This window comes from Neofelis nebulosa, chromosome X, assembly GCF_028018385.1.
Source record: "Neofelis nebulosa isolate mNeoNeb1 chromosome X, mNeoNeb1.pri, whole genome shotgun sequence".
NCBI lineage: Eukaryota > Metazoa > Chordata > Mammalia > Carnivora > Felidae > Neofelis > Neofelis nebulosa.
In genome coordinates, this window is record NC_080800.1 from 122,372,330 (window position 1) to 122,385,435 (window position 13,106).

The window sequence follows — 13,106 nt, forward strand, 5'->3', positions numbered from 1 at the left end:
GACAAAAATACTATCAGGATTTTTTATAACATGTCAATGAAATCATAACTTAGTGTTAGAAACTTTTAAAACAATTAGCCTTTTTCTTACTTTTTTTTTTTTCCCTGGTGGATTGCATGATGTGTTGGCCTATTGTTGGGAAGTGATGTTTCGTATGACAGTTGAATTTATGCTTCTTCCCTACCGGCACTTGCATAGAAATCAGAGATGCAGTCTCAGGAGACTGTCTTAAGACCATTCCAAAGAGAAGAGTATCCATATAGTTTCATGGAACAGCATTTTGACCACTTGAGAGGCTTGGCAGGAGCATCAGCGATCAAGCCCAGAAAAGCCCACCGTTGTTGGACCTTCCAAGAGCTGAGCAAACAGACGAATTGGGCTGTTAGCTGTCTCACCGCGAGCCAGAAGGCCCTCCACAGCCCTCCTTCCCCACCGTCCCTGGGACAGTGATGGACTTCCTTAGCCAGTTTGCTCAGCCGTGTTTGCATGTCACATAAAACAACAACAATAACAGCAAAGCCTGCTCTTTCAGATTCAGTTTTGCACCATAAATATCCTCGGCCGTACCGAGATGAAGAAGACGATCAAAGGTTCACGGAAGGCGGTGCGGTTGGTCCTTAACCTCCCTCCCCTGCCTCTCTAGGAATCCCTTTTCTAGTACCCTGGGCACAGGCCCCCTTGCCTTTAGAGATGCGCCCCCATTGCCTTCTAAAGCAGTAGGCTCCATGGTTGAAAAGGCCACATGAATGGAAAATCTTGTATAGTTTGAGCTAACATTGGTTCCCTGGTAACTTCTCCCTACAGGACATAGTCCTAACCTCTTGGTCCACAAAGCAGGTTCCAAATCTCTCCCATATGAGAGCCCTTAGGCTCTCTCATATTTGAATGCACTTCTCAGACATTCCCTCTTCTGTAGACTAAATGTTCTCTTTAAAAATGTTTTTTTAAATGTTTGTTTATTTTTGAGAGAGAGACAGAGCGTGAGAGGCAAAGGGACAGAGAGAGAAGGAGTCACAGAATCCGAAGCAGGCTCCAGGGTCTGAGCTGTCAGCACAGAGCCCAACTCGGGGCTCGAACTCAGGAGTGTAAGATCATGACCTGAGCTGAAGTCGGATGCTTAACCGACTGAGCCACCCAGGCGCCCCCTAGATGTTCTCTCTTAAAGTGCATTTATACCTGTAATGCTTTCCAAGCTCTTACAGTTCTAGCAGCCATCCCTGTTAAGAGAGCGCAGTATTCCCAGACCCCTGCTGAAATGAGCCATCCAGGATGGCGGTGTGTTTCAGATGTGGCCTGTCCCATACAGCGTACTATTGTGTGCAATCAACGATCGTCTTCTGCACTGGAGGCAGCATACTTACCTTGATATCACCTGTGTTGGCATTGGTTCTTTTGGCTGCTGAATCCCCTCAAGTTTGCTTCGGGTCAACTAAAATCCTTGCATTTTCATCCCATGAATCACAGCTAAGTCAGGTGGGCTTTCTCATTCTGCAATTTTACACTTGGTTTGCAGAACATAATTGCAGTTTTCATTTACCTCTGTTAAAATTCATCTTATTGGCTTCAGGCCAGGTTTGCAACGTGTTTCTGAATTTTGATATTCACAGTTTAGTGTCACCTACAGTTTTGATAAGCACACATGTTGTATGTTCTTAAGTTGTTGATTAAATGAGATAGTGCTTCTGAGTATCTCTGTCAATCAGAAGGCCCAATAACAAGTAAGGCATTATTATCATTAAAACTGGTAAACAAGGAAGGACCACAAATGGCAGAGCCTTAGGAAATGCCTCTGGAGGCTGCCTTCTAGGTTGACCTTATTTACTCAACAATTTGTGTAAGTTTATTCAGCTTAGGGCATGTTAATGCGCCTTGCACATCTCCATCCTTAGCTGTAGGAGTTCTGTGTGAGGTTTGGTAAATGCCTCAGTGGGGCCAAGATGTACTGTGGCAATCCAGTCTTCCAACTAGGTCCTCATTTCCCAGGTGCTATCGATGTGCTAGATTGTGGCCTGGTCAGGGTTAAATATACCCTTGAACCCGAAATAAGCGGGATATTTTGTAGGAGCATCTTTAGGAGAAAACAGTCTGGGAAACACAGTGTCTATCCTGGGAGGGCCCAGAGGGGAGGGAGAGAGAGACAGAGAGAGAGACAGAGAGAGACCAGTAGCTCTTCCCCTGCACCCTCCTTCCTCGCATGGGTACTTTTACGACCCTGGCCAAAGGGCTCCAGCCTCCAGTCCTTGTCCTCCCAGGGCCTGCCGGGAAGGAGAGCCGGCCAGGAGGAGCAGGTGCATGTCTCTGCAGGGGCTGCCTGCTGGGAGGCCACACTGGGAGTGGCAGCGTGTGCAGACTCCTCTCCCGGCTGAGTGCTGGGCTCCCTCCGGGGGCCCACTCCACGGCCCACCTCAGCCCTGTGGTCCATTTCCTACCGAACAGCCCCACTGCTGCTACAGGTGTCTGTGTAGATACTCTCCCTGCCTGGCTTCCCTCAGCCAGTTAGCAAGTGACAGCGGATTGAGGACTGAGGAACGGTTTGGCTGCTGTTCTCCCGAGGCCCAGTTCCCTGGACAGGCCCTGCCAGGGACACCAAGGGCCCTTGACCCTTATTGCCTGGCCACCCTGATGCCTAACTCCACCTCAGCCCCCATTTCTGCCTCTTCAGAGATCTGCTGGGGCTCATGGATACAAAGGTTCTAAATCATTCATTCAAGCAAATTAGGTTTTCTGGTAAATTATTAACATCCCCTTATCCCCCCCCCCCCCCCGCCACCCCCCCCCCACACACACGTGGTTTTGCTCAGGAGGAAGGGGGGCGCTTTGGCTAAAGAAGCAGATTTGACTCTCCAGTGAACATACCTCATTCACCTGGTCAGGGCACATGGGCTGAGCTCACGAGTCTCAAGTTTACGTTCATTTTGGAGAAAAGGGGGTGCCAATGTTCCTGCATCCTGAGGCCCCGGAGGCATGGCAGACTGCGCAGTGTATATATTTACTATCCTATTACACTTCCTGGAACGAAAAACAGAAGGAAAAGTATCCCCTCCCCCAGTGGAAGTTTGAGTCCAAGGTCGTTTCAGTCCAGGCCTCTGTGAAAATCAACTCCGGCCTGATTTCGTGGCTTCGTCTATTCAGTCGTACTTGTAATTTAAAAGCATTCAGCTGTTCCCACTTACTGGTACTTCCCAAGCTACACTTCTGTTCTTAGCATTTCAGCAAGGGGAAGGGGGAAGGTGGACAGAGCCCCTCTCATCTGGAGCCGTGGACGGAGCCTGAGCTACCCATCTGCTGGGCTCATGCTGGCAATGCTCTAGCTCTGCTCGTGGGCCAAGTTGCCATGAACCTTGCCTTTGACACCGTGTGCTTCCCGGAACCTTGCACGCACATTAGCTCCCTTTCTCCTGTGGCCCGGAGCGGGCAAGCAACTTGACCGGGCTCACTCGGGTAGCTTTTGGCCAAACTCAGACATGAGTTAAGCTCTCCTTACTCTTCGTCCGGGGGTCTTTTGGGGATCTTTCTGATTCTAGCAACAAAAACAATGAAATATGTGAGATCCCACCTTTTATTCATTAAGATGGTTATCTGAAAAACGAATCATCTCTTCAGTTAACTCTTCGAGGTAAGGACCTGAATATTTATGTTATGCTTTTTAACCTAAATATACGCACTCAGGAGCGCACACACACGTATGTGTGTGCACACGGCTCGCGAGGTGGTTAGCACATCCAGCAGCATGAGCCCTTCTGAGGAAGGTTCTTGACTTTGTATCCTTTCTAGATCCCAGTGACTAATGCATAATGACTACGCAGTACAAGTTAGTAGAGCAAAATGCGGGGAATTCACCAAGCAGACCCCGCCATTTACTAATTGTGTGGCCTTGGACAAGTCACGTCACCTCTTTGTGTCTCCAAAGGAGTATGATAGTGACCCCCGCCTCTTTAGTTTGTAGTGCCAAAAGACCGAGTGTGGGAAATAAGCATCTGGTGCACGGTAAGCGCTTGGCGAATCTTGGTATGGTTATTATTCTTCTTATCAATTCGGTTATGATTCTTATTATTAATCCATGCATAGAAACTGTAGATGCTAATAACAGCATCTCATATTAACCAGGTACCACATACCAGGCACTGGAGATACGAAGTTGAATAAGACAAGGCTTGGGACAACATCCTATTATTACAAATAACAGCCAGTTGGACAGCTCCGTGTTAGATGAGTATGGGATGCATTTGAAATTAGGAGAGTCTGGAATCCAGACCATCTTCTGCTCCTCAGCCAGTGGCACACCCAGCTTGTGTGTCTAAGTCCAGCAAAGTGATTCTACCCACAAGTTGTTTTGGATCCATTAGCGTCTTAGCCGTGAGCCATCGTACGGATAATATGGTGGAGAAATAATCATTGGTGGAAAATTGGGCCTTTTCTGATTCTGCTGGGTTTGACTGTGAAGTCTTCAGATCACATTAATTTAAGCATCTGCCCCATTGTTAGAAATTACATAGCATGCTCTGTTGCCTGTGAAACCTATTCTTTGTCCAATACTGAAAGATAAAAACGTCATTGCTTACTTAGTCCTTTCTCCATTAACTTAACCATGTTAGTCGACTTTACAATAACAGTCAACCTATCTGGTGTAGTGGAAAGGATGTGTGCTTTGGAGTCCCCAGCATTCACTTACCACTGCCCAATGGGAAGATGAGTCCCTGCTTCATTTCTTTCTTGGGGAGGATCGAAGGCGTTACAGAGCAGCTTCACGTGCATGCGTGTCTGTGTGTGCGTGTGAGATTTTTGTTGTTAGTGGAGGAGTGACGCTTGGTGTTAAGCCTGGGTGGTCAGCACTGGAGCCTGATGAATAGGTAGGCTTAGGACAATTGGATAAGGGTGCACGGGTGTTCTTATCTTGGGAATAGCAAGAACATAAAAATAGATTAATATCCTTCGAGTGTGAATGAAAAGGATGACAGTGGAAATTCTGCTGTGAGCTCTCCACACCTTACGGGTCTAGCTCATTTTGAGAAGTGAAAGAGCTTGCTCCAACGTTCCTTGCTGAAGATATCTTTTCAGGAAATTATATTCCTTTCAACTGCATCCTCCCTACCTTAATCAAATGCATCGGTGGTAATATGCAATAGGCCTGCCGTTTCATGAAATCTCGCGTTTCAAATACGGAGAATCAGTTTTACTCGATGGTGCACTCTGGGGGTAATTCGATATCATCCGATTCCACCATCGAGTAAATTCAGATGATCTGGGGGAGAAGGTACATCCCTGAGGAGGGAGTTCATCCTTCCAGGTGTATGAAACACCTTTTAATAAGCCCAGAGGCACGAAGCCAGTGGTGGAAAGGGAAATAACTAAGCCTCTCATTGATTGAGGCATACTCCCCAGTTGCCGATAAGAGACAACACTTCTTATCCCAGGCTAGGGCTTACTGCCCCTTCGTTAGCTCGGGCCAAATTAGGACCTGTATCTTGTAAATGGAACTAATTTTGGAGAAGACCAGCCTTAATCAGGAAAAAAAAAAACACATCTAAAATTTAAAAGAAATCATTCAGTAACTAGAACTCGACTTTAAACTGTTGTCACACAGAGTTACTTTGGACCAGTTTTGATGAATGCATAAACAGCATTTGTCACGAACGTGATCAATTGCATACAAATGCACAACTCAAAACCACTTGAAAATAGTCTCTCTCTTAAGTAGGTTAAGCATCCCCTCTAAATCTTGTATGCATCTTTAATGTCCTTAGCACCTCCTGTTAAATAGTGCGAGGTAGAACCCAATCTGTGTCAGCCCTTGTCTGAATCATACTTACAAATTCGGCTTCAGCGCTGCACTGTGAATGAACCTGTGAAGTATCTCCTTGCATTACCGCTCTTCATACATCAAAGACTCTTTTTGAACTGGGTAATTATAGAAGGAAAAAAAACATGTTTTAGTGCTACCTGAGAGTTCTTATTAATATTACCTTTGAAATGACTAATTACGTTACCCATAAAGATTGGGGGAAAGTATTATGTAACTGACTCATTAAAAAAGGCCTTTCATAAACTTTGATCCTCTCCACTCCTCCCCAAAGCTCTCCTTTCTTTCCATTATGGCACTGATTTTTATGTCGGATGTTTATATACCAAAATGTCTGATGAATACAACATACGAGGGTGCCCTCCCGTTTCACAAACTTTGTCATCGCTGGTGCTGGGATGTGAAGCATGTGATTTAATTATCCTTCCTCTTTGGGTACAGTGTGTCGGCCACGAGCCCTATGACTCCGGTAAGATTTGAACAGCAACTCTTTTCAAACCGAGTGTTTGAAGGCATCGGGAAGGTGCCCCTGCTGATAACGGAGAGCGGGAGCCCGAGGAGCTCCTCCTACTTTGGAGACTTGGACTCGCAGACACCCTGTGGGTACGGCTGGGCGGAACGGTGCCGCCAGTCTCACAGGAACCTTCTTGAGGAATGAGAAAGAATTCTCCTCGGCTGCCTCTTCTTTGCCTGGGAAAAGCAACGGCGCGTGCCCAATCTGTGTCCAGAACGCAGGTAGTGACAGTGCTGCCCTCCCCCTGAGCTGCCAGATCACACCCGCTGCAGGAGACCGGGAATGAGAAGAGCCCCAGGCAATCAGGAGTCCTTCCTGGGAGCACCTCAGATAGTTGACAGAATGCAGAACTCAAGCCTTAGAAGAAAAGTTGAAGGTTCCCAACGAATGAACGAACAAGCTGCAAATGTCTCAGACTAGAGAAGAGGCGACACCAGGGGACAGGGTTGCTGTCTTCCAGCAGCTGAGGGCTTGTCATGCAAAGGAAGAGGGGACGTGTTCTGTGCAGTTGCAAAGTACCATCCGTAGGTAGAAGCCCCTGGGAGACAGGCGTTTGGCTCACGACCAGGAAGAATAGTGTGATCGAGCTGTGTCATGTGGGACAGGCAGCGTCAAGCATTAGGGAGCTCCCTGTCACTGGCACTGTGCAAGTGGGTGTTGGATGGCCCTGCGTGTCACAGGTAGGCTTCAAGCACTGGTATGGGGCAGGGGGAATGGAGTGGATGAATTTCAGTTCCCCTGAAAACAACTAGGCCGACTAAGTCAGTAAGTATTTATAAAGGGCCCTGCTATATTGAGTGCCAAGAAGGTGTTTCATTTTCTCAATGCCCCAAAATAAAGTTGCTTTGTTTTTCCTCACCAGGAGATGACCCATTCCTGGCCTGCTCCTCTCACTGCCATGCATACTTCTGGAAACTCTGAGAAGAACACACTTTCCATCCCAGGACAGGTCAATTCTCTTCCTTCCTCCATTTTCCTTTATCTTAGTTTAATTGTACCGGTCTTCCAGTTGGATCCTTAAAAATAAAAATGGCCTTGGTGCTCTGGTGCCCTAAAATCTAGACTTCCTCTTGCCCCTTGGAATGTTGATAGAAATCTTGTTTTTACTGAGAGTCTCCAGGAGCATATACCCCCAGACACTGGCTTGTGTGGTGTACTACCTAGAGCACAGCCCCTGTCCACATAGATGATGTAGCAGCAACATCCAAGACTTTAAAAAAAAATTTTTTAATGTTTATTTACTTTTGAGAGGGAGAGAGGATGAGGGGCAGAGAGAGGGAGACACAGAACCCGAAGCAGGCTCCAGGCTCTGAGCTGTCAGCACAGAGCCCGAGGCGGGGCTCGAACCCACAAACTGTGAGATCATAACCTGAGCCAAAGTCGGATGCTCAACCGACTGAGCGACCCAGGTGCCCCCATCCAAGACTTTTTAATCAAAAAAAACCAAAAACAAAAACAAAAAAACCTATACTCTTCACCCTAATGGATCGATTTTCAATTTTGTATATCACCTTCCAGTCCTTGCGCACAAGCACACAGATCTTTACACGCCAACACATCATATTGACAGAACTTCTTTTACAATGCTATTGTCAAATGTTTCATTTTTTCCCCTCACCTGCTCCCAGTAAGAATTTTCTCTCGCCATCAGTTTCTAAAATGCCTAAGTAACCATGGCTATTCTAATAGCACACTTTAAAAGAAAAAGTAATGTCTTTCTCCCATCCTTCCTTCCGTCCAATTAACCATCCGTTCATCCATCATCCATTTATTCAGAAACCATTTTCTGAGGACATACAACAGACTTAAAGTTAGGGGTGAAGAAAAACCCTCTACATGTTATAAGCTAAATGACAAAACAATGTAGAAAATGTCTTCATAGAGAATGAAAGGTTCCGAGAACCACTTTGAGGGGCGGAGAAGGGCCCAAGAGAAGAACACTCCATGCGGAAGAACAGGACGGGCAGAGGCACGGCGAGATGAGGGGTCACGGTGCGATCCATGCTGGCATGGTCTCGAGGGGCTGGCTCAGAGTCGTGTGATTGGAGGCGGACAGAGATGAACCCCCGGCCAGCAAGTGCGTCTCTGTGAAAGACCCCGAGTGCCAGCCAAGGAGCGTAGACTCCGAAACCCAGTCAGATCCTTCAGTGTTTAGGGCCATGAGTTCAACAATAACATTGGCCTAAACTGCGTTGTTATCCCCTCCCACCTGTGAAAGGGGTCAGAAGTAAGTGAGCAGCAACCCTCTCTGTCCGTGTCGGGTGTGTGTTATCCCCTCCTGTAAACCCACTGTCCCTCCTTAGGCCGCCCTGGACTGGCGTCCGCCTCCCTAGCATCCTGGCCAAGGGATCGGCTGAGCCATTTCGGACGTTGAATCCAACGCACTGATACAGCAATTGCATTGTTTTCAGCTGCGTTCTCCAATTTTAGAGATCATCTGCGCAAGTTGCGATTTTGACATTTACCAGTGTATACAATAGAACCGGTTGTTTAAACGGGCTTTTGTAGTAAGTGCACAATTTGGAATCAGGCGTGATTCGCATTTTCTGCCAATTATCTGTGCTCCCATCGACCCCATGATAAAGGTAGAAGCGACTGGGATAAAATGGTGAGACCGGGATGGCTACACACCCACTCTTTTGTTTCACTTGGTTCCTGCCAAAACGTTGGTCTGAAAGAAAAGTACATTTTAAATAACGGTAATGCCATCAACGACATAATGCCTGCGACATGCCTTGCCATGTTCTAAGCCGATAATATCTAGTAAATGATTCATTCCTTCATACCCAAAGAGATTGGTAATTTGACTCTCCCTAATACACAGGGGAGGAAACTGAGGCACAGAGTAACGTAATGTGCCCCGAATGACCCAGCTAGTCAATCAGGGAACCAGCCTTTAGATTCAGGTGTTCTGGTGATGTGTTTATTACACAGATTTACAGATGCCTCGGTTTAAATTTCATCTTCCAAAACGCGGACACATACAGTAAAAACATGTGACTGGGGTGAGCCCCCTTTCCTCAGTGCTTGCACCGGAACTAGGTGACAGCACCCTCCCAGAAAGCATCTATTTCGTACACACATGATAGAGTTTGCACAGCTGTACAGGTTCTGTCTTATTTGCCTTTGGAGCTGCAGACGTGGCTGCTTTTAATCCTGGCTCTGCCGGTTGCTGGCGAAGTGGTCCCATTCAAGTCCTTCTGAACCTCAGTTTCCCCATCTGTACCATCTGAGTGGAGGTGTGTGCACATGTGCACACGTGTGGGTGCATGCTGTATCCTCCCACTGGATTTTTCGGGTCAAAGAGTCCGTGATTCTGCAAACTTACAAAAGCAGACACCGTTTAAAATTCCCAACTTACTGAAGTTTACTTATCCATCCCCAATTGAAAGTGCCGTGTTTTTTCAGACAGAATGGAAAAAACTCACAAGGAAGGGAATACCTTGCTCAGCAGAAGTGAGGGAGCTAATAGCGTCCTCAGGGGAAGTTCAGTCAAGGCTTCGTGGAGGTAATCAAACTCCAGACAGAGGCTGGCACTCTACAACCTGTGGGCTTTTAGGTTTTTTAAACGGTTAGGATTTTCAAAAGAAAAAGAATGTGAATATTGTTACGAGTATTAGGAGTTACGTGAATGATGTCAAATAACACGGGTGATATGAATTCAAATTTCAGTGTCTGTAAACCAACCTGTCTTGGAATCCAACCACACAAATTTGTGGCAGAGTTGAATCGTTACGACAGAAGACTGCATGCCCCCCAAAGCTTAAAATATTTAGTATCTGGCCCATCGCAGGAAAAGTTGGCCAATCCCTGCTCTAGAATCTAGATCCTATGGGAGCCTCTCATTGTAGGATGATCAAGGCTGTTATTTAAAATAGCCTCGGGGTGCCTGGGGTGGCTCAGTCCGTTGAGCAGGTCATGATCTTGTGGTCGGTGGGTTCGAGCCCCACCTCGGGCTCTGTGCTGACAGCTCAGAGCCTGGAGCCTGTTTCGGATTCGGTGTCTCCCTCTCTCTCTCTGCCCCTCCCCCACTCACACTGTGTCTCTGTCTCTCAAAAATGAATAAACGGTAAAAAAATTGTTTTAAATAGCTTCACAGAAGTTTGTGAACACAACTTGGCATCGTTATCAAGTCTATTACCAAAATTACTTGTATGACATATCTATGAGCAAAATTCACAGATTGAAGTCAGACATTTTTTTTTTAATTTTGGATTATGTGCATCAACAATTATTGCATGAAGAATGCAAATTTTTTCCCACAACCAAGCCATTTCCGATCAGGGTTGGGTGTGTTTGTACAGTAACTTGGGTAATATCCAGAGGTGTTTCATTTTTTTGGAATTCTGTTTTTAAAAAGGGTTACCCAGCTTAACATTAAAAATGGTATCAGGAATACATAACTCCAGGGAGTCAAATTCAGTAAATAACATAACCCTCGAATTCATGTCATGAGTCACTGCCCTGATGCTTTGAACAACTGACGGTTCCAGTCTGAAGCCCAGAATTCTTGGATGATGTTTAAAAATTCAGTCCAGATTTCTGGGACCGGTATGTTTCACTCTCTGATCAAGTATTTGGTCTACTTGACTTTCGACCTTGTCATTTGATTTCTAGGGGTACATGAGCCCAAACTTGCCCCATACAGTTGTGATGGAGTCCCTTTTAAAAAATAACAGGTAGAATTATTGGTGTATAGTTAAGGACATACAAATGGTTAACCACTCATTCTGGGAGATAAGGTATTTTGGATGATTGAAATTCTTGGATAACTAAAGGCTGGCCTTCCATAGGAGTCATGTAATACGAATCTTTCTGAGATGTAACTAATATTTTTCTGACTTCTTATAAAAATTATACTGAACACGCTTTAGTATTTCTTTATAACTTAGACATCATGATGAGCGCTGGAGATTGAACTATGCTGTAATACTGTACTGGACCGTAATTATGCCCTCAGGAGCTATTAAGATGGGTAGGAATGCCTGCCTCCGTCTTAAGTGGCCATAGACTCTTGTGCTTTTTAAGTTCTGACTTTGTTGTGCCTCTGGTACTGTTTTCCCCTTCCCCACCATCTATGATTTGCTAAGGAGTGGAATCAAATGGCCAAGCTTATTAGAGTTTTTCGTCAGAAGTCAATTCTCTATCAAGTGAGGGTAGAGAAATCTTTGAGCAGCAATCTGCATGGGCTTTGTGATAGCTCTTTAGTTGAGAAGCCTTTTCCATCTCTTGTGGAGTTTATGGTAGTCTTCTGGAGTGGCGATCTTGCTGGAAGGGAAGTCTCCCGGGCAGCAGAATCATGCGAAATAGGTAGCAGAACTCGCTTTCCGTGAAAGGACAGTGTTACTGTTCTTGATTGCTTCTCTCAAAGACAAGTGATGCTGCGATTCTATTTTTCTTCTATAGGGTGGCAAGATTCGGCTTCACGAATGGATTACTTACAACGGTGGTTGACATAACTGACTCTTGCGTTTACTTGAATTCACGGTCTCCCTTTCGAGGCTCTTGTCTCGTAGTCAGGATTCTCCCTTCCATCCGCACGGTGTCGTGCGCGCCCTGTACGTCATTGCGGTGCCTCTGCCTGCCAGTTTCGTCAGGCGCCACACAGGTGTGCCGTGCTCCCCGAAAGCCCGCTGTGTCTACATCTGCGTTTCTCAAAAACAGTGAATGAATTGTGTGCGGGATGCCTTTCAAATCAAATTCAAATCCCTTTAAATAATGTGCTCCACTGACATATTTCACATCGCTTCCCATACTTCACCAAATTTGTAATGAAGTCTTAAGAACCCTTCTCTTGTGAAAATGAGACCCACCTATTGCACACGTGTCACAGCGAAGGTAGAAAACTGGAGTGGTTACTATAAAAAGGAGGAACCGAGCACATCTATTAATTACAGTCTTGTTTACGCTTCTCCAAAAACCATGATCATTTGTTAGTTTGAACCAGGGCCCCTTTACTTCCTTAGAGACATCATTGCCTAGCTAAGTGAGAAATTAAACACTTGAATTTCACACATGTGGGTCATTTGTTCCCACGTTGTACACATTTCCAAATAGACAGCGGTCTTAACTTACAGTTCTGATGAAATGGCAGTTATGGTCATGTTGCAGCAGGTTCGACTAGCAAATGTTTATCCTTCAAATAGAGCTCTGCACAGAAGCCGGATTATTGGAATCGTTAACAGTGGCTCTCTTTGTGCAAACATTAGTCAAGTCCTATCTTCGACGATAAAAGATACGCATCCTGTTCCCTTTGTATCATTGTAACTAATATTTGTATTATGTGTGTTCTTCCTTATAGGAATCCCAACATCTGACCCCAGGATTCACCTTACAAAGTAGGTGTTTTCAAAAAGAATTCTTCTCAGTCCAAACGTTCATGGCCTCTCCCCCTCCCCCACTTTCTTCTCATTCCTACTTAGTATCATAACATATGGATTAACAATAGCAAAAAGTCATACTGTGATGCATCCAGGCGGCTCCTTTATTTTATTCATGTGTTATTTGTGACGGGATGCCGTGAAAACATGTAACTGGAAGGGCTGCACGTGTGAAGACCAGTTGCATTGAGACTGATCGTTTGACAGTGGGAAACACGGCTAGTAATTGTGTGTGCCTTTCTTTTCAGAGTGGAACGACCCAACCGGCAGAGCTTCTACAAAGTCAGTACCGCTCGAGTCGTAAGTACTTTGATTTCCAAAACAGGCTTCTTCGGGGGCATCTGGCAAGGGAACGGTGCCTCGGTGCTGGGCGAATCTTGTTCTCTGTCCTGCTCCTTGACAATAGGAACCT

General features: G+C 45.8%; 1 protein-coding gene across 10 annotated transcripts in view; it reads left to right on the plus strand.

Moving 5' to 3' along the window:
• AFF2 (ALF transcription elongation factor 2) overlaps positions 1-13,106 on the plus strand; it is a 455,915-nt gene that overhangs the window by 303,435 nt on the left and 139,374 nt on the right. For 3 of the 10 annotated variants that reach the window (XM_058713753.1, XM_058713754.1, XM_058713761.1), the window contains 3 exons: positions 7,177-7,263; positions 12,616-12,652; positions 12,943-12,994. In XM_058713753.1, the coding sequence (XP_058569736.1) occupies positions 7,177-7,263; positions 12,616-12,652; positions 12,943-12,994 (176 nt within the window). The remainder of the gene's footprint in view (positions 1-7,176; positions 7,264-12,615; positions 12,653-12,942; positions 12,995-13,106) is intronic. The other 7 variants (XM_058713757.1, XM_058713758.1, XM_058713762.1 and 4 more) reach the window with 3 other exon arrangements.